Source organism: Mizuhopecten yessoensis, unplaced genomic scaffold (assembly GCF_002113885.1).
Source record: "Mizuhopecten yessoensis strain PY_sf001 unplaced genomic scaffold, ASM211388v2 scaffold10275, whole genome shotgun sequence".
NCBI lineage: Eukaryota > Metazoa > Mollusca > Bivalvia > Pectinida > Pectinidae > Mizuhopecten > Mizuhopecten yessoensis.
The window spans coordinates 1,146,584-1,170,725 of NW_018408465.1; the positions used below are offsets into that span (position 1 = coordinate 1,146,584).

The 24,142-nt window shown below is 36.3% G+C and overlaps 2 protein-coding genes across 2 annotated transcripts in view; one reads left to right on the forward strand and one right to left on the reverse strand.

The window, feature by feature from the left end:
• The window catches only part of LOC110459942 (di-N-acetylchitobiase-like), a 15,838-nt gene extending 2,965 nt beyond the window's left edge, over positions 1–12,873 (forward strand). Inside the window, exons 2-9 of the mRNA XM_021512470.1 lie at positions 206–344; positions 884–1,101; positions 3,472–3,643; positions 4,751–4,845; positions 8,490–8,672; positions 9,168–9,261; positions 12,121–12,255; positions 12,635–12,873. Of these exons, the coding sequence (XP_021368145.1) occupies positions 206–344; positions 884–1,101; positions 3,472–3,643; positions 4,751–4,845; positions 8,490–8,672; positions 9,168–9,261; positions 12,121–12,255; positions 12,635–12,801 (1,203 nt within the window). The 3' untranslated portion in view covers positions 12,802–12,873. The remainder of the gene's footprint in view (positions 1–205; positions 345–883; positions 1,102–3,471; positions 3,644–4,750; positions 4,846–8,489; positions 8,673–9,167; positions 9,262–12,120; positions 12,256–12,634) is intronic.
• Positions 12,874–13,856: 983 nt separating this feature from the next.
• LOC110459917 (DNA-directed RNA polymerase II subunit RPB1-like) lies at positions 13,857–15,273 on the reverse strand. Its single transcript, XM_021512425.1, has 2 exons — positions 14,308–15,273; positions 13,857–14,198 (listed from the first exon to the last, which is right to left on the reverse strand). Exons 1-2 carry the CDS (start codon positions 15,271–15,273, stop codon positions 13,875–13,877), a joined length of 1,290 nt encoding a protein of 429 aa, XP_021368100.1. The 3' UTR covers positions 13,857–13,874.
• Positions 15,274–24,142: the final 8,869 nt, after the last annotated feature.

The window sequence follows — 24,142 nt, forward strand, 5'->3', positions numbered from 1 at the left end:
GGGGGGGGGAGAGATAAAACATTAAATGTTCAGTATTAATATAAAAAATCACTTTTCATGCATCTAGAAATTGTAAGTTTGGTTTTCATTGGAAAAAAAGGAAGAAAAAAAAGAAACTTAATTAAAGGATGAACATTTCAAATTGGAATTTTAGACATATATATATATATATATATGTTATGGTACGACACAATATATTTTGCAGGCGTATGTGGTGACGGAAGGAAAGTCCCCCTATGACAAGTGGCACTGGGATCATATCACCATGGTTCTCAACGAAGGAGCTGACAACGACAAACTCATGTGTCACGCACATTCACTTGGCGTAGGATACACCATTATGGGTATGCTCTTGTAAAATCTTATAGCCAATCAAATACGAGTTTCAGTTTTATACATGTGATACTGGTCTATGATTTTTGGATAATTTAGTTATGCCCTGTGTGTGATGTTTCAGAGGAGAAGCCTGTTAATGACTTGTAGATAATTTAGTTAAAGCCTGTGTGTGGTGTTTCAGAGGAGATGCCTGTTAATGACTTGTAGAAAACTTAATTAAACCATAGGCCTGTATGAGATATTTCAGAGGAGATGCCGGTCTATGACTTGTAGATAATTTAGCTTAGCTCTGTGTGTGATATTTCAGAGGAGATGCCGGTCGATGACTTGTAGATAATTTAGCTAAGCTCTGTGTGAGATATTTCAGAGGAGATGCCTGTTAATGACTTGTAGATAATTTAGTTATGCCCTGTGTGTGATGTTTCAGAGGAGATGCCTGTTAATGACTTGAAGATAATTTAGTTAAACCCTGTGTGTGATGTTTCAGAGGAGATGCCTGTTAATGACTTGTAGATAATTTAGCTTAGCTCTGTGTGTGATGTTTCAGAGGAGATGCCGGTCTACGATAACTACACCAACAATAGTAATTACTCGGACTGGGTAGAAAAAATAGGGAACCGTGCCACGTCAATGTATGCCGATGGAGTTGCAGTCAACTTGCTCAGCCTGATGGGGCAGTGCCAAGTTGATGCCCAGCATGTTGATATTGTCACTGATGCTGTTGCCCAGGTTTATCGCAAAATCAAGACAGAAGGATGGCCAAAGGTTTGTACAGTTCAAACATTAAATGATGGTGAAATTCCGTTTTAAAAGTAAGCTCTTATCTAGTACAGTATGGCAAGATGTATATGTATATCCGTGTGGATGATATCTTCGCAATTCGCAGGTAATTATGTTAATGCTTTGTGAACATATATGATCCACAGAATAATGTGACAAGCGTTAAAATGACCTGTGACGACGATAAACTTCATAATCCTGATGTCATTATGAAAAAGCACATACATGGTTGTAACGATTCATATACATGTATGTATAAAAAAATGATATTCTGAAAATAGGTAAATTGTCACACAAATGAAGTTTTCTTGATGAATTGTGTAACAAAATGCATTATAAGACGCTTTTTATGCTAAGTGTCCCCGTCTCTGCCAAAACACTGTGAAATTTTAGCTCTTTCAAATGTCTAGATCGTGAAATTATAGTGCGTGTAAATTATTTTCATGATTGTGAAAATTTAAACCCACGTAAATAATATAACCTGCTACACTCTGTATATATAGGCTTCACAACAGAGTTGTATTGTCAATTCCTAAGCTTAAAGATATTTTTGAACTAAAATGAACATTAATAAATAAATTAGAAAACTAATGAAAATAAAAGATATAATAATATTTTGTTTATTTCATGACTTTGTGTACGTGTCATACATGGTAAATAAATCTGCATTCTGATTAAACTCCAGGGGCATAGAGCCAGGGGTGTCAGCCAGGTATGTGGGTTGATTACGTTGGGGCACTTTGCTGTGAATATGGATAAGGAATGAGTTTAATAAAGTAAAAGGGGAATTAATCACTGCGTAATCATTAATCATCCTTATGAAAAATTGTGTAACCCGCATTCTGATTAGTTATGTCAAAAAATATTACGTTATCCTAAATTACCTTCATTTTCATTGGTGTAAAAGATGTTACCCTCATTCTGATTGGTGTATATGTAATGTAAGTTACCTTTACTGTGATTGGTTTATAGTAGTAGATATATGAATGTTTGGTCTCGAGTTCAAACCAAATTTTATGTTATAGTCGCCAGTATAGACACGAAAAACAAGGTACTGTCCCCATTCTAACACACCTTAATAAATATTCTATGCTAACATGTTTAGAAACATTGTATTTTCCTTGCTACAAGTACATAGTAAAGTACTCTGTGACCTGTGCTGGCGACCTATCATTCTACAGCGGACTGACCAATCAGAAATAAGCTTTCAAAAGTCTGTCATTTGGCCCTGTCCATACTGGCGAGCGCTTGATCTGTATGTTGACGAGGCGGAATATTTTGTGAACGTCCTGTTGCCAAAGTTTAAACGACACGTTTGTATTAATATTGACCAAATTCTAACATTTCCATGTCAGTTTGTATGCCAATTTATTAAAATTATATCTTCACATCACTCCCGTTTACTGATAATTGTCGTGACATATCGGTAAACGGGAGCGATGTGAAGATATAATTTTAAGTAGATTGTATGCTTGCATGCCAATCTGTGAATACCGACAAAATCGGTGATTATTTGTTTAGATTTGTGGAGAGTTTTGTGTTAATTCATATGACACATGTGAAATGTTTCCTTTGATTTTTGGTAAGAACAAGGAATTTTCACTTTTTAATTTATTCAACAAATTCATTTCATCTGTCCTTTCTGTTCTGTTGCCTGCAAGCCGGATTTTGCTAAGAGGCGAGCTTGATGCCATATTGTTTTGGTTAGAAAGGGGGCGTGGCTTAAGTGTGATGGGAGGAGCTTAACACCATTGATCATGATTCTATCGCAGATAAGAACATGGTCTGTATCCAATCAAAACATGCATTGCAAACAAATGGTGTTAGAATGACTAATATAAGATGAGTTAAAATATCATTATAACAAATCATTAGCATATTCATAAATAATGATGGCTAATATGATATGGATTTGGACTCCTGTTCCAATTCCAGTGCAGAATTTTGGAGTTACTCCAGCTGAAGAGTAAATCACATACTGTATGTCTTAATAAAGTAATCATTGATTGGTTGGTTAGTTGATGGGTTGATTGTCTGCCTTTCACTGACAAAGTCTGTGTTGCAGCCGACGTAATCATCGATCTTTATTTAAGGTTCATATAGAGGCTCCTCAATAATGGTTTATCATGATAATCTACATATCACTTTTTGCTTGTTGATTTCAAAGCAGTACACATTATTTCTGTTGTGAAGTATGATGTCGCAATGAAATTACACTACACAGTATGACATTATTATCTTACTAATTATTTATTAATGTTATTTTGCCAACATTTTCAATAGCTTATGGTAGTATATGAGCGATACAGGCCCCTTGGGCACCATTATAATAACAATTATTTCCCTTGATTGTAGCTCTTCTGTATTGTTCCGTGGATGCCACCCTGCTACCAAGGACAGTGCCACCTGACGTCAGAAATTATTAAATATTGTGACTACTTTGTTACAAACCCAGATAGCTTCATCACTTCCTGCAACCTACAGTGTCGGGCACAAGCTACCATCCCAAAGGGTCGAATGGTGCTAGGTAGGAATTTACTGTTTCACAAACTACAGTCAAACTTCCATGTTTTGAACTGTGGGAGACCATTAGGAAAAATTGGAAATATTGAAACTTCAACTTTTGAATGTTGAACTCCTTTGATATCTGGTTTATACTGTGATTGTTAAGTGAGGAAACACAAGGCAAGACATTTAATCTGAAATATAAATATATTAGATTTAATGTAATTAGAAAAGCATTGAAATGTACGGGGTCATTTTAACATGTTTAGATTTTAAAATGACCCCGTACATTTCAATGATCTCGAACAGGTACATGTACTTGTTTTAGTTTAATTAATTAGTTCCAATTAACAATATTCACATAACGATTTGACCTTGATTGTAGTTCCAAACAGCGGAAATTCAATTTTATGAAAGCTTGATTCATAAATTGAATATCAGTAGTGTTTTAAATCAGGACTGAAATCTGGACTGTGCCATAATTTCGACACAACGAGAAATTCAAATCTTCAAAGTTCAGTTTATGGAAAATTTTTATAACCATTTGTTCTTCTATCTTTAACCCTTTCACCACTGTAGACCAAAATTGACATGCCAAAATACATGTATGGTAGAGTCTACTAAAGTTACCTATGGGTGAAAGGGTTAACACTGCCTATTCTGACATCCTGTCCTGTCCCATTAAATGATACAGTCCCCTATATATATATAGTGTTGTAGGTAAAGTCTAAATGTTTTCATGTTTGTATCTCGAGGAAACTTTAACAATGTTTTATGATTTTGACATGTTTTTTTTAAAATCTGAGTGGAAATTAATTGAAATTGCAAAACATTTGTTGAGCTAGAAATATTTTAATGATTATTTTATAGTTTAAAATTTTGAAAAGTAAGATTCATATATATGTATATAAAAGAAAGGAATACACCAGTTTGATTTTTGAGACATTTATATATAAATGAGAAAAGATTGAGGAAAAGATTGATGAAGGCTTCAAGAGTTTAATTTAACGCATTCACCCCTGAAGACACATTTGGACTCTTCTGATTCAAAGTTTGAAATAGTTCATTATGAAATTTCAGGGGTGAATGAGTTAACGGTAATGAGATGACAACTTAATTTTTTGTGAAGGCATTGACGAGTACCTGTCTGTTGGTGTTCCGAAAAGCAAAATGTTGATGGGTGTTCCGTGGCACGGGTATGACTTCAAATGTGATACAATGGTGGTGAGTGCTCGATCAATCTTATACCATGATATAGAAATGTGCAATATGAAGTCAGGTGTGTACAATAACCTATTTAGCATACAAGCCCTAGCGCCATGCAGATTTTGGATTTTGTTTTACCGGCCCAACTATTTTTCATATTATATTTTGAAAAGTTTACCATTCCTGAAGTATAATTAATTTACAAACCAAAGACATTAGGCTAATGGAATTTTACAATCCTTAGCCGGATTGTTTGGCAAATTGCTTTATTTTCCAGACAGTTGTGCCTTCTGTTTTTAGCTCACCTGGACCATGGTGAGCTTATGCCATACTGCAGCGTCTGTCTGTCGTCCGTCCGTCCGTCGTCCGTCCTTCCGTCAACTTTAAAACGCTACTAGTCCTGAATGGCCCAGTAGATGTTGACTAAATTTGGTCTGGAGCATCCTTAGGCCAAGGGGACTCAATGTTGTGTAAATGGTGGGTGTGGCCCCCCTGGGGGCATAGGGGCAGGGCCCAATAGGGGAAATAAAGGTAAAACCTTCAAAATCCTTCTTATACTGAAGGGATTAAGGGAATTTATCCTAATTTAGTCTGGAGCTACCTTTGGTCAAGGGTTTAAACTTAAATTTGTATATATAGGGTGGGGGCAGATGGGTGGGGCCCAATAGTGAAAATAGAGGTAAACCTTTGAAATCCTTCACCTACCATAGGGATTACGGGATATCATCCCAATTTGGTCTGGAGCATCCTTGGGCAAAAGGGACTGAATTTTGTATAAAAAATGAGCAGGGCAGATGGGCAGGGTCCAATAAGGGATATAGAGGAATAACTTTGATATTCCTTTCTTCAGTTGGGAGGAAGGTGTTTTGACCAAATTTGAACAGTAGCATCCTTTTGGGAAGGGAAATGAATTTTGTATAAATGGTGGGTCTGACCCCTCCTGGGTCTTGAGAGATGGGGCCTAATAGGGGTAATTTAGCAAGTTCTTGAAAATTCTTCTTCTGAAGGAATGACAGGATTTTGTCCGTCTAAAGCATCCTTTGGTGAAGGAGACTTTATTTTGTATAAACGGTGGGTCTGACCTCCCTGGGGGCAGGGCCCAATAGGGTAAAAATATCAATTGTTTTCAAAATCCTTCTTCTGTAGGAATGACAGGATTTTGTCCAAATTTCATTATTGTCACCCTAATCTTGTTAACTAGTTACTGGGTGTGTCTGTCCGTTTATCACCATTATCTTGTTAACTAGTTACTGGGTGTGTCTGTCCATTTGTCACCCTAATCTTGTTAACTAGTTACTGGGTGTGACTGTCCGTTTGTCACCCTAATCTTGTTAACTAGTTACTGGGTGTATCTATCCGTTTGTCAACCTAATCTTGTTAACTAGTTACTGGGTGTGTCTGTCCATTTGTCACCCTAATCTTGTTAACTAGTTACTGGGTGTGTCTATTCGTTTGTCAACCTAATCTTGTTAACTAGTTACTGGGTGTTTCTGTCCGTTTGTCACCCTAATCTTGTTAACTAGTTACTGGGTGTGTCTGACCATTTGTCACAATAATCTTGTTAACTAGTTACTGGGTGTGTCTGTCCGTTTGTCACCCTAAACTTCTTAACTAAGTTACTGGGTGTTTCTGTCCGTTTGTCACCCTAATCTTGTTAACTAGTTACTGGGTGTGTCTGACCATTTGTCACAATAATCTTGTGTTATGTTTCTGGGTGTGTCTGTCCGTTTGTCTCCCTAATCTTGTTAACTAGTTACTGGGTGTATCTATCCGTTTGTCACCCTAATCTTGTTAACTATTTACTGGTGTGTCTGTCCGTTTGTCCACCTAATCTTGTTAACTAGTTACTGGGTGTTTCTGTCCGTTTGTCACCCTAATCTTTTTAACTAGTTACTGGGTGTGTCTGACCATTTGTCACAATAATGTTGTTAACTAGTTACTGGGTGTGTCTGACCATTTGTCACAATAATGTTGTTAACTAGTTACTGGGTGTGTCTGTCCATTTGTCACCCTACTCTTGTTAACTGGTTACTGGGTGTGACTGTCCGTTTGTCACCCTAATCTTGTTAGCTAGTTACTGGGTGTGTCTGACCATTTGTCACCCTAATCTTGTTAACTAATTACTGGGTGTGTCTGTCCATTTGTCACCCTATTCTTGTTAACTGGTTACTGGGTGTGACTGTCCGTTTGTCACCCTAATCTTGTTAGCTAGTTACTGGGTGTGTCTGACCATTTGTCACAATAATCTTGTTGACTAGTTACTGGGTGTGTCTGTCCGTTTGACCACCTAATCTTGTTAACTAGTTACTGGTAGGAATGACAGGATTTTGTCCAAATTTCATTATTGTCACCCTAATCTTGTTAACTAGTTACTGCTAGTTACTGGGTGTGTCTGTCCGTTTGTCCACCTGATCTTGTTAACTAGTTACTGGGTGTGTCTATTCGTTTGTCAACCTAATCTTCTTAACTAGTTACTGGGTGTTTCTGTCCGTTTGTCACCCTAATCTTTTTAACTAGTTACTGGGTGTGTCTGACCATTTGTCACAATAATGTTGTTAACTAGTTACTGGGTGTGTCTGTCCATTTGTCACCCTAATCTTGTTAACTAATTACTGGGTGTGTCTGTCCATTTGTCAACCTAATCTTGTTAACTAGTTACGGGGTGTGTCTGTCCGTTTGTCACCCTAATCTTGTTAGCTAGTTACTGGGTGTGTCTGACCATTTGTCACAATAATCTTGTTAACTAGTTACTGGGTGTATCTATCCGTGTGTCAACCTAATCTTGTTAACTAGTTACGGGGTGTGTCTGTCCGTTTGTCTCCCTAATCTTGTTAACTAGTTACTGGGTATGTCTGTCCATTTGTCACCCTATTCTTGTTAACTAGTTACTGGGTGTGTCTATTCGTTTGTCAACCTAATCTTCTTAACTAGTTACTGGGTGTTTCTGTCCGTTTGTCACACTAATCTTGTTAACTAGTTACTGGGTGTGTCTGTCCATCTGTCCGCCGAATTAGTTTTGTCTGTCCATTTGTTTTTCTAGTCTTATTTTCTTGTCACTAGGTCTGTCTGTCCAGTTGTCCTCTGAGCTACTTTTGTCTGTCCATTTGTCTTAGTCTTGTTAACCAGCTGACTTAAGGTCTGTCTGTCCAGTTGTCCCCTGAATTAGTTTTTTCTGTCCATTTGTTCTCCTTTGTTTTTTTAATTTGTCGCTAGGTCTGTCCATCTGTCTTCTACACTCGTTTTGTCTGTCCTTTTGTCCCCCTAGTCTTGTTTATTACTCACTAGAACAGTCTGTCCATCTGTCCCCCACTGGTTTTGTCTGTCCTTTTGTCTCCCTAGTCTTGTTTACGTCTCACTAAAACAGTCTGTCCATCTGCTCCCTGCTGGTTTTCTCTGTCCATTTGTCCTGTGGTCTTGTTATAACTAGTCACTATATGTAATTCTGTCAGTTTGTGTCTTAAGTCGTAACTTCCGTCATTGGTGGTCATCTTTTAAATTTTACTTTGTATGAACTGTTAAGGGTTTGTTAAGAACATTTGTTTTGCATGAAATAAATAAAAAAATGTTGATTTTAATTGATATTGATACCACAGACATATTCCTGAAGCTAGAGTGAAGATTCATTACATTTGAGCAGTAACAGAATTCTGATTATCTTGCAGACAACACAACATTCAACAAGAATATGTATGCTAGCCAAGAAGAATGGTACAAACGAGTGTGACTTTAAGGGCTCACGTACTCGCCAGTCACTCGGTGAAATCATGTCCAATTATCCTAAACAGTTTGAGAAACACAACTGGGACGGTTTGCAGGAAGCTCCATATTTTACAACCAATTTCCAGGTAATGATTATTAGAACTTATCACTTTTGTAAGATGTAGACAGAACAATCTTAAAACAATTTTTTTTTTTTTAATTTGAAGCGCTAAGATTTTCTTAGTGATAAACTTAAGAAAATCTGATCCAGATGGTTTAGATTTGGCTGTCTACATCAAGCAGGATTGCTTGCTTATTTTTCTCCCATACTTTCCTACGCTAAAAATAAGTTGTTACGATGAACCCAGTGCCATGGTTCATCATCATCAAAAGCTTGAATAGTGCTTGAATATCAGGGCAGTGCTTGAAAAGTGCTTGAATGTCAGGGCAATGCTTGAAAAGTGCTTGAATGTCAGGGCAGTGCTTGAAAAAGGCTTGAATTAATAATTTGTTAAAAAATTCTTTGAAAAGTGCTTGAAATTTAATTTAACTGGGATATTGATGAAATGTGGTTGTCTCCTTGATACTTATGGTAGCGTTCATTGCAAGCCGAATTATCGAACATTTGAATCGTTTTCCAGAACGAGACTGTGAACGAGACACATGCAGTCTGGTTTGAGGGAATTGACAGTCTATTGGACAAGTATCAGACAGTCAAGGAAACTGGGCTAGAAGGTAAGGCACTAAGGACTGACCACTAAATTAAGACAGCATAGGTCTTAATGACCTCTTTATTACCCACACACTTATTCAGTATTGACCAACATCTTATAATATCAGATATCTACAATGACCACCTAATTAAGACATCACTGTGGAATGACCACTGAGGTAGGACATCATGTTGACCACCTAAGTAAGACATCACTGCAGAATGACCACTGAGATAGGACCCCAATTTGACCACCATATTAAGGCATCACTGTAGACTAACCACTAAGGTAGGACATCATGTTGACCACCTAATTAATAAGTAAGACATCACTGTAGAATGACCACTTAGTTAGGACTGCAATATTGACCACCTTATCATTAAGTAATCACTCTAGACTGACCACTAATTTAGGCTATCCTGTTGACCACCTAAGTAAGACATCACTGTAGAATGACCACTTAATTAGGACTGCAATATTGACCAACTTATTAAGATATCACTCTAGACTGACCACTGAGTTGAGACATCAATGTTTACCACATTAGAAAGACAACACTCTAGACTGACCACTGAGTAGACTACCCTGTTGACAACCTTAGTAAGACATCACTGTAGAATGACCACTTAGTTAGGACTGCAATATATTGGCCACCTTATTAAGACACCACTCTTGACTGTCCACTTAAATTCGTTAGGACCGCAATATTGACCACCATATTAAGACACCACTCTTGATGACCACTTAGTTAGGACTGCAATATTGACCACCATATTAAGACACCACTCTTGACTGACCACTTAGTTAGGATCGCAATATTGACCACCATATTAAGACATCGCTCTTGATTGATCACTGAGTTAGGTTATCCTGTTGAACACCTAAGTAAGACATCACTGTAGAGTGGTCACTAAGGTAAGACATCATTCTGGACTGACCACTGAGTTATGACATTAATGTTTACCAATTAAGTAAGACATCACTCTAGACTGACCACTGAGGTAGGACATTAATGTTTACCACCTAAGTAAGACATTACTCGAGACTGACCACTAAGGTAGGATATTATGTTGACAAGCTAAGTAAGATATCACTCTAGACTGACCGCTGAGTTATGACATTTATGTTTACCACCTAAGTAAGACATCACTCTAGACTGACCATTGAGGGTGGACATTAATGTTTACCACCTAAGTAAGACATCACTCGAGACTGACCACTAAGGTAGGATATTATGTTGACAAGCTAAGTAAGATATCACTCTAGACTGACCGCTGAGTTATTACATTAATGTTTACCACCTAAGTAAGACATTACTCGAGACTGACCACTAAGGAAGGATATTATGTTGACAAGCTAAGTAAGATATCACTCTAGACTGACCGCTGAGTTATTACATTAATGTTTACCACCTAAGTAAGACTTCTCTCGAGACTGACCACTAAGGTAGGATATTATGATGACAAGCTAAGTAAGATATCACTCTAGACTTACCGCTGAGTTATGACATTTATGTTTACCACCTAAGTAAGACATCACTCGAGACTGACCACTAAGGTAGGTTATTATGTTGACAAGCTAAGTAAGATATCACTCTAGACTGACCGCTGAGTTATGACATTAATGTTTACCACCTAAGTAAACATCACTCTAGACGGACCACTGAGGTAGGACATTAATATTTACCACCTAAAAGATAGACATCACTCTAGACGGACCACTGAGGGAGGACATTAATGTTTACCACCTAAGGAAGACATCACTCTAGACTGACCACTGAGGTAGGACATCAATGTTTACCACCTAAGTAAGACATCACTCGAGACTGACCACTAAGGTAGGTTATTATGTTGACAAGCTAAGTAAGATATCACTCTAGACTGACCGCTGAGTTATTACATTAATGTTTACCACCTAAGTAAGACATCACTCGAGACTGACCACTAAGGTAGGTTATTATGTTGACAAGCTAAGTAAGATATCACTCTAGACTGACAGCTGAGTTATGACATTTATGTTTACCACCTAAGTAAGACATCACTCGAGACTGGCCACTAAGGTAGGATATTATGTTGACAAGCTAAGTAAGATATCACTCTAGACTGACCGCTGAGTTATGACATTAATGTTTACCACCTAAGTAAACATCACTCTAGACGGACCACTGAGGTAGGATATTATGTTGACAAGCTAAGTAAGACATCACCCTAGACTGACCACTGAGGTAGGACATTAATGCTTACCACCTAAGTAAGACATCACTCTAGACTGACCACTGAGGTAGGACATTAACGTTTACCACCTAAGTAAGACATCACTCTAGACGGACCACAGTGACTACTAGAATCAAAAACTTTGACCCACTTACAACTTCTTCAAAACAATCAAAAGCCCAAGGGTCATGCTATTTAAGGAAAATGATTTATCCAGTTTGTTTGAATAAGTAACCTTGACCCAATTTCAAGGTGAAATGTGTTAAATTGTTCAAATAATTTCATTTTTACAACCAGGCAGCATTAAGTCATGATATATTGCCAGCAGCATACAGGATAAGAGGGCTATCTAGTTCGTTCAAATGATTGACTAATTGACTTTGATTACCTTTGAATTTTACAAAAGAATTTAATCTTCCAACAATTGAAAGTAAGATGTAGATGTAGTGAAATGATACATGTAGTTGATTTGTATGATATCATCTTGCTATCTATGAAGTTTTTAACATAAATTTGACCTGACCAATATAAGCCTAATTAGCCCTTTTTCTCCTACATATGCCACTCAGTCGTTTTAAGGATCCTAGCAAAGGATTGTAAACAGACCTTACAACTGGCAAAGATTTCTTTTGGGAATAGAAGTCACCATTCATGAATTTGTATTGCAGGTGTGGTGGTCTGGACGGCGGATGACCTCACAATCGAAGCTACTGATGATGAAATTGGTCTGATCTGGAACTGGATGGTCCATACCCTCTTCTTGACTGGTACGACGGTGAAGACTGAACGGATTGATATGGCAGGTAAATGAGGCTATTGAGAGGTACTTTGCTCAATCTAATGGTTGGGGAATGTTAAATAAACTAGTTAACATGAAATTATTGGGAACATATTTTTTTCATTTAGTACCTGCATATATACTTATCTGGCAATAAGCCGTAATGAACCCACCCTTATCTATTGCTTGTCCGAAGAAGTGTTTGTCTTGTTTTCCTTTTGAAAAGTGTTACGGCCTATGCACCTGTCGACAATTTCAGTCATTAAGGGCCAACCAAAATTGAAAATAGACCTTCACAGATTTTTTTTTATCTATCTTGAACTAACATTGTATTTTGTGGGAACAATTTCGGTACTGTGTTCTCTTATATCGGAAAGAATATTAAACAATGATTCTATCTTCAGGTAAAGCTGCTGGTATCGGGGTAGGCTGTTTTCTGGGAGGCTGTCTATTTGGTTTTATCATCACCTGCATCGCCTACAATAAAAGAATTAAGAAAATGAGAATCAGGAGACCGTTTGAAAAGGATGATCTATCAGCTGATGATTTCCACGATGACGACAAGCTGTAAAAGAGTTGACGAATTTTCTTTTTTTTTTTTTGGAAGAGGAAAAAGGGCTGTGAAGAATACAAAGCTTGAAGTAACATCATTTTGATCAGAACTGTACGATTTAGACACAGTTTTGGTCAAGGAAACAAAACGAAACAACTTACAGCCATTGGTCAAATCTAAAACAAAGTTTGATCTTTCAGGTTTTTTTCTATAGTGTCTCGGGGGCTGATAGAAGGACCTAGCTATCTCTGATGGGAAATACAGGGAAAACCCTAGAAATTCTAGAGCAGTGGGCCATTTGGGCAATTTTTAGTTGATATAAAAATCAAGAGGGGCCATTCTATGTTAAGTTAAAAGAAACTTGGAACATGGAGGGGTCAATTTCAGTTTCGAATGGTCAATGGCCCCATGGTCCCCTCTAGGATTATCCCTGGAAATGTTCCCAATTGCTTATTATTTTCCTCAATGACAGGGAACATAGAAAAAAGAAACTTTTTTTCTTTAACTAAGTTCAAGAGAAACAGTTATTTGAAGTAAACTATTGAACTGGAGTATCCTATAAACATGATATATATTTGAAATTGACCTTTCTCAAAAAAGCAAAGGGCCTTTTCCCCGAATTTGAAAACTTAACCTGTTGTATAAAACTGTTTATTTATAGCTCTTTGGACTTATTGATCCAAATGCTTCTAATATCTTGTCTTTAATATCATTTGTGGTATTCTGTCATCAAAAAGAAAGAATGCAAAATGTATGATAGTGTTTATTGTGGGGTTCTGACATGTGTCTAGATTTGTCTGTGAAGAAAGTGCACTGGTCATTTCAATACCAAAACATACCTATATAATGTTAATTATGTGTAACTTAGTTCAGCTCATAATGACCGTTGTATCAAGATTTATGAATGAAGCGAGATCAAAGTCTTAATTATTTCCTTTCCAAACTTTCATCAATTGTATGTGTATGTATGGTTTTTCCCTTGGTCTACACTTTTTTGAATCTCTAGAGCAAAGCACAATTTCAATAATTATGAAATATTACAACAATGTTGTCTCTGATATCATAACTAAATGAGATTTGGTATATAATTTCTATAAAGCTTGGTGAAGTGATACTGGTGTTCCCAGATGTTGTTTGTAAGCATGCCCATGTGTATCCAATAGTAGTGCCTTGGTGTGTTTTATAGGTGTGCACAGGTGTGTCTGATAGGTGTGCGTAGGTGTGTCTGATAGGTGTGCGTAGGTGTGTCTGATAGGTGTGCGTAGGTGTGTCTGATAGGTGGATGTCCAGGTGTAACTTCCAGGTGTTACTGGTGGATGACCAGGTGTAAATGTAACTACTAGTTGTAACTGGTGGATGTGTGGTTGTAGGTGTACCAGGTGTAACTGGTGGATATCCAGGTGTAGGTACCAGGTGTAACTGGTGGTTGCCCAGGTTTAGGTACCAGGTGTGACTGATGGGTGTCCATGTGTAGGTACCTGAGGTCAACTGGACAATGGCAAGGTGTAGGGACCAGGTGTACATGTAACTGGTGAAAGTCCAGGTGTAGGTACCAGGTGTAACTGGTGAAAGTCCAGGTGTAGGTACCAGGTGTAACAGGTGGATATCCAGGCATAGGTACCAGGTGTAACTGGTGGATGGCCAGTTGTAGGTACCAGGTGTAACTGGTGAAAGTCCAGGTTTAGGTACCAGGTGTAACTGGTGGATGTCCAGGTTTAGGTACCAGGTATAACTGGTGGATGTCCAGGTGTAGGTAGTAGGTGTAAGTGGTAGATGTCTGGTTGTAGATTGGTACCAGGTGTAACTGGTGGATGTCCAGGTGTAACTGGTGGATGTCCAGGTGTAGGTACCAAGTGTAACTGGTGGATGTCTGGTTGTAGGTACCAGGTGTAACTGGTGAAAGTCCAGGTGTAGAAAACAGGTGTAAAGGGTGGATGTCCAGGTGAAGGTCCCAGGTATAAGGGGTGGGTGTGTATAAGGGGTGGGTGTGTATAAGGGGTGGGTGTGTATAAGGGGTGGGTGTGTATAAGGGGTGGGTGTGTATAAGGGGTGGGTGTGTATAAGGGGTGGGTGTGTATAAGGGGTGGGTGTGTATAAGGGGTGGGTGTGTATAAGGGGTGGGTGTGTATAAGGGGTGGGTGTGTATAAGGGGTGGGTGTGTATAAGGGGTGGGTGTGTATAAGGGGTGGGTGTGTATAAGGGGTGGGTGTGTATAAGGGGTGGGTGTGTATAAGGGGTGGGTGTGTATAAGGGGTGGGTGTGTATAAGGGGTGGGTGTGTATAAGGGGTGGGTGTGTATAAGGGGTGGATGTCCAGGTGTTGTAGGTACCAGGTGTAGGGGTGGATGTCCAGGTGTTGTAGGTACCAGGTATAAGGGGTGGATGTCCAGGTGTAGGTCCAAGGTGTAGTGGGAGGATGTCCAGGTGTAGGTCCAAGGTGTAATGGGAGGATGTCCAAGTGAAGCTGTGTAATGTCAAATGATGCATGCATTATCAATGTGCGATGTTTTGGTTTTACTTAGTATGATTGGGGAATCTATTGTTATTGATTGAAATGTTTTCTTGCTTTTGTTTAATTCCATTCAGCATGCATTTGTAACCCATTTTGTGGTGTTATTGCATTTAAATACAAATTCCACCTTAGGAAGATTATTCTGGGTGATTTGGCAGAATATCACTGTTGCTATATATGCAGGAAATTAACCGAATGTTGCTATAGATACAATAAGTTGACCGACTCTTTTTTAATGAACAGGAAGTTGACCAAATATTGTTATATAGACAGGAAGTTGAAGGAATGTTGCTATAGATACAGGAAGTTGACAGACTGTTGTTCTAGAAACAAGGAAGTTGACAGATTGTTGTTATAGAAGCAGGAACTTGACAGACTGTTGTTATAGAAACAGGAAGTTGACAGACTGTTGTTATAGAAACAGGAAGTTGACAGACTGTTGTTATAGAAACAGGAAGTTGACAGACTGTTGTTATAGAAACAGGAAGTTGACAGACTGTTGTTATAGAAACAGGAAGTTGACAGACTGTTGTTATAGAAACAGGAAGTTGACAGACTGTTGTTATAGAAACAGGAAGTTGACAGACTGTTGTTATAGAAACAGGAAGTTGACAGACTGTTGTTATAGAAACAGGAAGTTGACAGACTGTTGTTATAGAAACAGGAAGTTGACAGACTGTTGTTATAGAAACAGGAAGTTGACAGACTGTTGTTATAGAAACAGGAAGTTGACAGACTGTTGTTATAGAAACAGGAAGTTGACAGACTGTTGTTATAGAAACAGGAAGTTGACAGACTGTTGTTATAGAAACAGGAAGTTGACAGACTGTTGTTATAGAAACAGGAAGTTGACAGACTGTTGTTATAGAAACAGGAAGTTGACAGACTGTTGTTATAGAAACAGGAAGTTGACAGACTGTTGTTATAGAAACAGGAAGTTGACAGACTGTTGTTATAGAAACAGGAAGTTGACAGACTGTTGTTATAGAAACAGGAAGTTGACAGACTGTTTTTATAGAAATAGGAAGTTGACAGACTGTTGTTATAGAAATAGGAAGTTGACAGACTGTTGTTATAGAAACAGGAAGTTGACAGACTGTTTTTATAGAAACAGGAAGTTGACAGACTGTTGTTATAGAAACAGGAAGTTGACAGACTATTGTTATAGAAATAGGAAGTTGACAAGACTGTTTTTATAGAAACAGGAAGTTGACAGACTATTGTTATAGAAATAGGAAGTTGACAGACTGTTGAAATTGATACAGGAAGTTGACTGTTTTCTTTATATGATTATAGATACAGGCAGATGACAAAATGTAAGTTAAGTCATAGCCAGCTAGGGAGTTGCAATGTATTTTTGATGCTTAATATTATATGTATATTGTGATAATTTGAATCAACAGAATGGTGTATAATTATGTAAATCTATGCATGTCTTTGTTGTATAAATGCTCTCTATACATTGAAACTTTATCAAACTTGAATTCAGAAGACTTGATTTCAAATTTTTGCAAAATCAAATTTTAATCACAGTTTCCAGTTAAATCAGGAATTTTTAAATTATCAAATTTTTTCTTTACTGAAGCAGTCTTGGCTGCTTTGTTATGATGATATTTCACATTTAAATCATATTTGATAGTTGTTTATTAATGCTATAAACATTCCATAGTATTTTATATAACATTTTGTATAAACTTTCTATATACTAGATGTAGCTGTAAGTATCCCACCTTGGGCATGTCCAATTCACTTTCCAATAAATTCTTGATATTCAACTAGAATGTTTAGTTTGAAATTTCATTTTTGTTTGTTTATTTTGTTTGTTTGAAGAGTGGTTAGGGCTTAACCTTTCACAACACTTAAAAATATAATCTTAAAAAAAACCAACATTTTACATTTACATGCACCTAGTTTGATATATTTCCTGCATGTCTTTACAGTTTTGTATATTTATATAATATAACAACTTATGATTCGTTTATCAGGAAATGTTGTAGTGTAGTTAATTTGTAGAAAATACCCAGGATTATTTGAATGTTCACATCATGTTCATACGACTACTGTACATGTCACCCTGGTAAAATACTAGCCGCTACCTACCGACTCGGCTAGGGAGAATTTCTCTTTAGCCCAATTAGAAGAGCGTAAGACTTGTAAACCAGAGGTCCTGTGTTCAACTCCTAGGCATTGGGGGAAAAAAAGAACGACCTCTGTCATGCAAGGTTATAGCAATTTGCCTGTTTGGTAATTGTAAATAAACCATTATACCGGTAAACAGTACCAGACAAATACTGAACTGAAAAAACAGACTATGTTTCTCTACTGTCTATGAAGCTACCTGGTGTACTGGTCACATGTAAAATGTTGTGTTGCTCAAATGTCACTGCACACCTGAACTAATGTTAAAAAGCTGTGAACATGATTTCGTTTCTTTCTGATGATCTTGTTGAGTGGTAAAACATAAAATGTGATGATCAATCGTAACTTGTTTGAAAAGTTTTCTCTCATTGAATACTGGTTTTCATAAAGCTACAGCTGTAATGTAACAAAATGCTTTGAATATTAAGACTCTGCATTTTTTTCCGTTTAGTGTAGTAGTTTGTCATCAATTTTTGTGTGACTGATCATCAGTTTACGTTGAATTTGTTTGGTTCTTGTTAAAGGTTTATGTGCAGACTCACATATTTTTTTTTTAATTTTCAGGTTATGATTTTGTATGGCTTGACAGCTTGGAGAATTATATGTTGGCATATTACCTACGTAAAGCAATATCTAAAATGTATCAAAACTAATCAATAGCAGTGATCATATCTCACATGTGCCTTGGAATTAAGATGAATAATTTATAATTTTGAACTTTTTACAATTAATTATTTTGGAAAATATTACATGACAACAATAAGTCCAAATTTTGATAAAAAATAATTCTGATTGTTATAAATCCTCAGAAAATTTGACTTCTCTTTGTGAAATTAAAAAAAAAAAATTACCAGCATTTTGCATGCATTTGAACTGTCCAATAGTTACAAAAAGTAGCCTTGCTCAAGTTCATATTTGTATTTGTATGCTGGCAACATGGTACTAATACAATCCTACTCAAAAAAGGAACCATAAGTCTAAATTCAAATTATATATTACCATTGTCACTTTTATGAAGTATATGTACATGCATTTGACCCGAGACCTTTTCTACAGGAGTATTCTGAAAATACCGTAGTCAGGGATAGAACTACAAAAAAAATATGTAGGGGTTAAACTTTGGACATAAATCACATTGTACATGTGAATGTTAAAATTAACACTGGGGCAATATTAATTTTACCAGTTAATGGGCAAAAATTTGACTTGGTGAAACTTTTCAGGGTACACAGTAACTGAAAGCCAGAACAAATAATTTTGTTTCATCTTCTTTACACAAAGGGAGATTACTCTTAAGGGAGACTACTCCAAGTGCTGTTGTGGTACTCAAATTATACAATGTGTATACATCTAAACATATTATATAACTTGCTACAATGTTACAGTTGTAATTTTGAAGTGAATTTTTTATTTGAAACCACATCTATAAAATGAGCTTTTTGATACATTGTATGCTTACATGGAGGAAGGTTGTGATTAATGTTTGATTTTCCTGAATATTTCATTGGTTAAAAACACATGTATGAATAAAATGTGAAAAAGCAGTTTTGTGAATTTGAAACTGAAAGGTCTGATAAGTTCGTTTCACATCAGATTTCTAGAATCTTCTAGTTACGGTACTATCATATCTTGTCTTGCCCTTCAAAGTTTCTATTTTTCACTTCATTGATTATATATATTCCATAATGCAGTGTCTTTCAATATGTTGTGTGTTTAAATGTCTGTTTATGGTGGCCATAATATAGTGTGTTGCTTGTAGCATTAATTTTGTAACGGTTACATGTAAATAACACTCATCAGCACTCAGGTGTCATGTGTACTGTAATTAAAATCTGTATACAAGAAATATTAGTTAAAAAAGTATTGCACTAGGTTGAAAGGTATGAGTTTGCAAGCAAGCAGCTGTTGGTTGGGCACAGTCTCTTTACGCACATTTAGGGAGGAGATTCTCACTTTGTTGCCTGTTTTTTAGACAAGCAGGTTTCTCACTTTGTTGCCTGTTTTTTTAGACAAGCAGGTGGCGCTGTGTCATGTTGGCAACAGACTCGAAGATTGGAATTACTCAACTCAACTGGTAGGATACCATTCCATATGATTGCACTTGTATAAGAGAGGACTTTATATCCCCTCTACGTGCTCCTAAAAAATTTGGAGTTTTTCAGTTTCTGCCACATTGTGTAGAATCTTGCAAATGAAAATTTAGTCCTTAACATTTGGTTATTATTGCATCAAATGATTGCTATCTTTCAAATTTCATACTGACCTACCAATGTTTTTCATAACCACTGCATTCAGTGCTGCCATAGTTTATTGTTAAAATGAAAATTTAGTCATTAAAACTAAGCAAGTTTGAACATTTTATGTTTTCCTCATGTGATAATAAATCTTACTTGCCAACTTTCTAAAATTTCCATTTGGGTAATAACACATGCTCTAAATTAAAAACAGAGATAAAATGTGTGTGTGTACATCCTAGGAGGAAAGTTAACACTTGTATATGGCATCTTTTGAGTTGTTCTTTCAGATGAAATGAAATAGTTTAGCAAATTCACTGGTTGAAACTGCTGAAGTTTTAGGGCCCGGAACCGGGAGTCTTACTCGAAATTAGGGAGAGCTGGCAAGTATGTGAAGTTATTGTAAGATAATGGCTTGTTTAAGTTCATTTAACAAAATTTTTGATAAGTTCACAATAGATAACATTGAATACCTCATCTAAAATTGCTCCTTGCCTTGCTATCAAACTTGACATCATTATAATGTGGTAGCAAAAATAATGCTGCTTGGGTTCCGAACCTTTCTTCATGTAATGTAATTTTTCATCTTAATACTTCAAAAAGTATAGAAAATTCAATTGTTTTTCAATTGAATATATCCTCATTACAAACATTTGGAAAATGTGATCAACTTTTCAAAAACATTTGCAAAATTGATATATTTATATAAGCTAGTGATAATTGTTTTATGAGCTGCCTTTGTGATATATGATACACGATATTGTGCCTAAGCTATACAAGTTTTAAGCCATTCAGAGTCAAAATGTAAAATTGTTTTACTTTCCTTTAAATATATTTCATTGTGTTGATTCCATAATGTATGAAGTTTTTTTTTATACAAATAGGTTTAGATAATTCAATATGAATTCAAGAAACATATAGCATGTTTATAGAATTGTATATATATAAATTATAATCCAGATAAATTACATTTTGATTTTATTTTTCAAAGTTATATTTTGGCTTCAAACATTGTTGGTTTATAATATGCTTTTGAATGTATCTGTTTTTCCCGCCAAAGGTTCTTTAATTCTGCCTACTATCAGAGTGACGCAGTTTCTGCCATCATCAATTTTGTACAAGAATATTCAGTACAAGTGTATCCATCTACTGTTTTGTGTGTCCTCGTCATGTTATTTTTTTGTTTTTTACAAGGAGTCTGTGTGAATATTGTTAAATTATGTTTATCAATATTTTTGACATGTAAAAGAATAATATCGTCATAATATTTTGTCTTTTCTTTTTTAAGTGTTATATGTTTTATCACTTTCTATATAAAATAAAAAAGAAATAAGTTTGTTGAACCCGGACAATCCAGACCATTTGCTTTTCTTATGCGAACTACTATACAGCAAGTTATTTTTTCACGGCTTCTCGCAAATTCACGGGGCACAGAAGTCTGCAAATATTGTTATCCAGGTAATTATATTTCATGCTTAAATATTACCTGCACTATAACTGCAATGTTGCCTGCTTTCACTAATATATTGGTTTGATCATTAGCAAGCTTGTTATCTGGACCAACCAGTAATTTGGCAAATGATTGTTTAAGTAGACTGTTTTATAACACCTGTTCTAAAACACTGACAATGGTTCAGGAGTGGATACCTGTGATACATGGAAGCCCATCAACTGTTAACGGGGCATGTATTGGAATAAACCATTCTCCTGCTCAAACTCAAAATTCTTTGCTTTTGGCAAATGTATTGTTCCAGTGATAAATCAAAAAATCTTGTTGATGACTTTTAAAATAGACAAATTTTTGAGAGACTAAAAAGATGAAAACTGTATGTTTTTACCCTGGATACGTACGATTTAAGCGAGTTACAAGAAAGTCAGCTTGTGCACATACAATTATGATGCTTTCATGATATATCAAGGTTGTGAAATTTGAAATCCAGGTAAATTCATTTTCCTCATGTTTAGTAAAAGCATGAAAATTAAGAGCCATGAAAATAACTAGCTATAAAGTAATAGATGTCTTATACATGTGATGCAAATTTGCTGCATTCATTAACAACAATTCATTAAATCTCTTGCTTTATTTTTTTTGGTTGAACGGAACCAAATATCAAAAATGGTATATACAAGGTTCAAGGTACTACAAAGCAAATTTTAGTTTCATAAAAGCAGAATTGTTTGTTATCGATTATATCTCACTTCTTTGTAGATTCTTATACCAAAAGAGATTCTTGGGATTTTGTCTCATTTTCAAGAAATCAAGCACTTCAACGATTTTAGAATTTGGATACAATAACCAACGTCCTCTGTTATTCAACATTTATAATATATGCATATGTATGTATTTGTACATAACTGTTAAATGATGGGTTAGATCATGGAATTGGTTGTTGAATACTAAAAGTCATACTTACATCAACCCGAGCAATATCTTAAATTGTCTCAGTTTGGCCTTGTTAAACCAGTAACCTCATGCCCAACCATGTAGATTTTCTCCAGTTACCCTCAACATTAAGACCCTCTGTGTGCTTCCAGCTGGGCCAACAAGAGTGAATATAAGTTGAAATAACATGTTTCAAAATTCTTGTGAAATAACATGTTTCAAAATTCTTGTAAAATAAAGGTTTTATATAGATATCCCCAAAAAGTTAAGGGGTGATCAAAGCAGATGATTTTTTTCGCATTTTAAGTTGTAAATCTGACTATACAAACTATAACTATATCCCCTAAAAAAAAGACCAGGAACACACCAACCCCGATTCTGCAGGGGCCCCTCCCATTAGTCACCTCTTACGATCAGGCAGTGAGTGGGATACAGCTACAGCAGGCCTTCCTTTTCCCTGTCCTGCACAGGTTTGATTTAAGGTCATGGTGTAATTTGTCAAGGTTAAATGGTAAAATGTCACACTTGATTAGTTTTAATGCGTAACACTTGTGTACAAAATATCTGGTGAACCCCTCAACAGATTTAGTTTATGTCTACACCATAATCTTGTAATAAAGTTTTACACTGATAAGCTCTTTTTGGTGATGGGTCAAAGTCAACTATTATTACATGCTCAATGGCCCATCAATACTGGATATGTCAATATGACCAACAAATAGTCAAACTTTTTTTTTTTTTTTTATCGCTTGTTTAAATGTAAAAGAACTGTTAATTAATTGTGGTATACAGAGTATGTATTTGGTAATTTGCTAAATATATAAAAATGCCTTTAAAATCCTGTATAATGATCAACTAGTTTGTGACAATGGTACAATGCTGTAAATATGTTGGGTTTAAAGATAGTGGGAGTACAAAAACAACACCTGGTAATGAATTCTTTTTAAAGGCAATGTGCCAACAATTAAGTCAAGCGATTAAATGATGGTTACCTTGATGGAAATCTAAAACAATTTAACGTCAGTTATGTTCATTAAAACCAATCTTTACGTTTCTCATTTTTTTAAAATTCATTTGTTGTGATATACATGTATATGGTTTGCTCTGTGCAAATAAAATATTTGTAAGAAATAGTTATTCCAGTTACTTTGCATGGCCAAAAGTGAGGCATTGTCAAGGGAGACATTAGGAAGAAGAAAGTTATTTAGAAAGGAGAGAAGAGATAAGGTCCCAAATTTAGTCGCCTCTTACGATCATGCAATTGGGGGCAGCAGGTACAATTCTTACGCCCTACCTGCAGGGCAGTGAAATATATGTCAAGGTCATTCACACAAAAATTGTATCCAAGGTCAACAGGGTTAAATATTTTTATATGTCAAGGTCATTCACACAAAAATTGTATCCAAGGTCAACAGGGTTAAATATCTTCAAAATATTTAAACTTTTTAGCTCACCTGCCTGAAGACCAGGTGAGCTAATGCCGTTGCGCTGCGTTTGTCCGTCCATCAGCCGTCATCGATATTTTACTTCTTCTTAATAACCAAAAGGCCAAGGGTGATGATATTTGGCCAGAAGCTTGCTGGGATGAAGGGCTACCAAGTTTGTTCAAATGAATGACCTTGACCTATATTCAAGGTCACAGGGGTCAAATATATTTAACATTTAAACAATTTGTGAATAACCAAGAGGCCTAGCGTGATGATATTTGGCCAGTAACATGCTCGGATGAAGGGCTTCCAAGTTTGTTCAAACAAATGACCTTGACATACTCAAGGTCACAGGGGTCAAATATGTTTAAAACCTGTAAACCACTTCTCCTGAATAACGAGAGGCTTAGGATACTGTTATTTGGCCAGTAGCACGTTGGCGTAGGGCTACAAATTTTGTTCAAACAAATGACCTTGACATACTCAAGGTCACAGGGATCAAATATGTTTGAAACCTTTAAACAACTTCTCCTCAATAACTAAAAGTCCTAGGATGATGATATTTGGCCAGAAGCATGCTGGGATGAAGGGTTACCAAGTTTGTTCAAAAGAATGATATTCACCCATTTTTAAGGTCACAGGGGTCAAATATGTTTAAAACATTT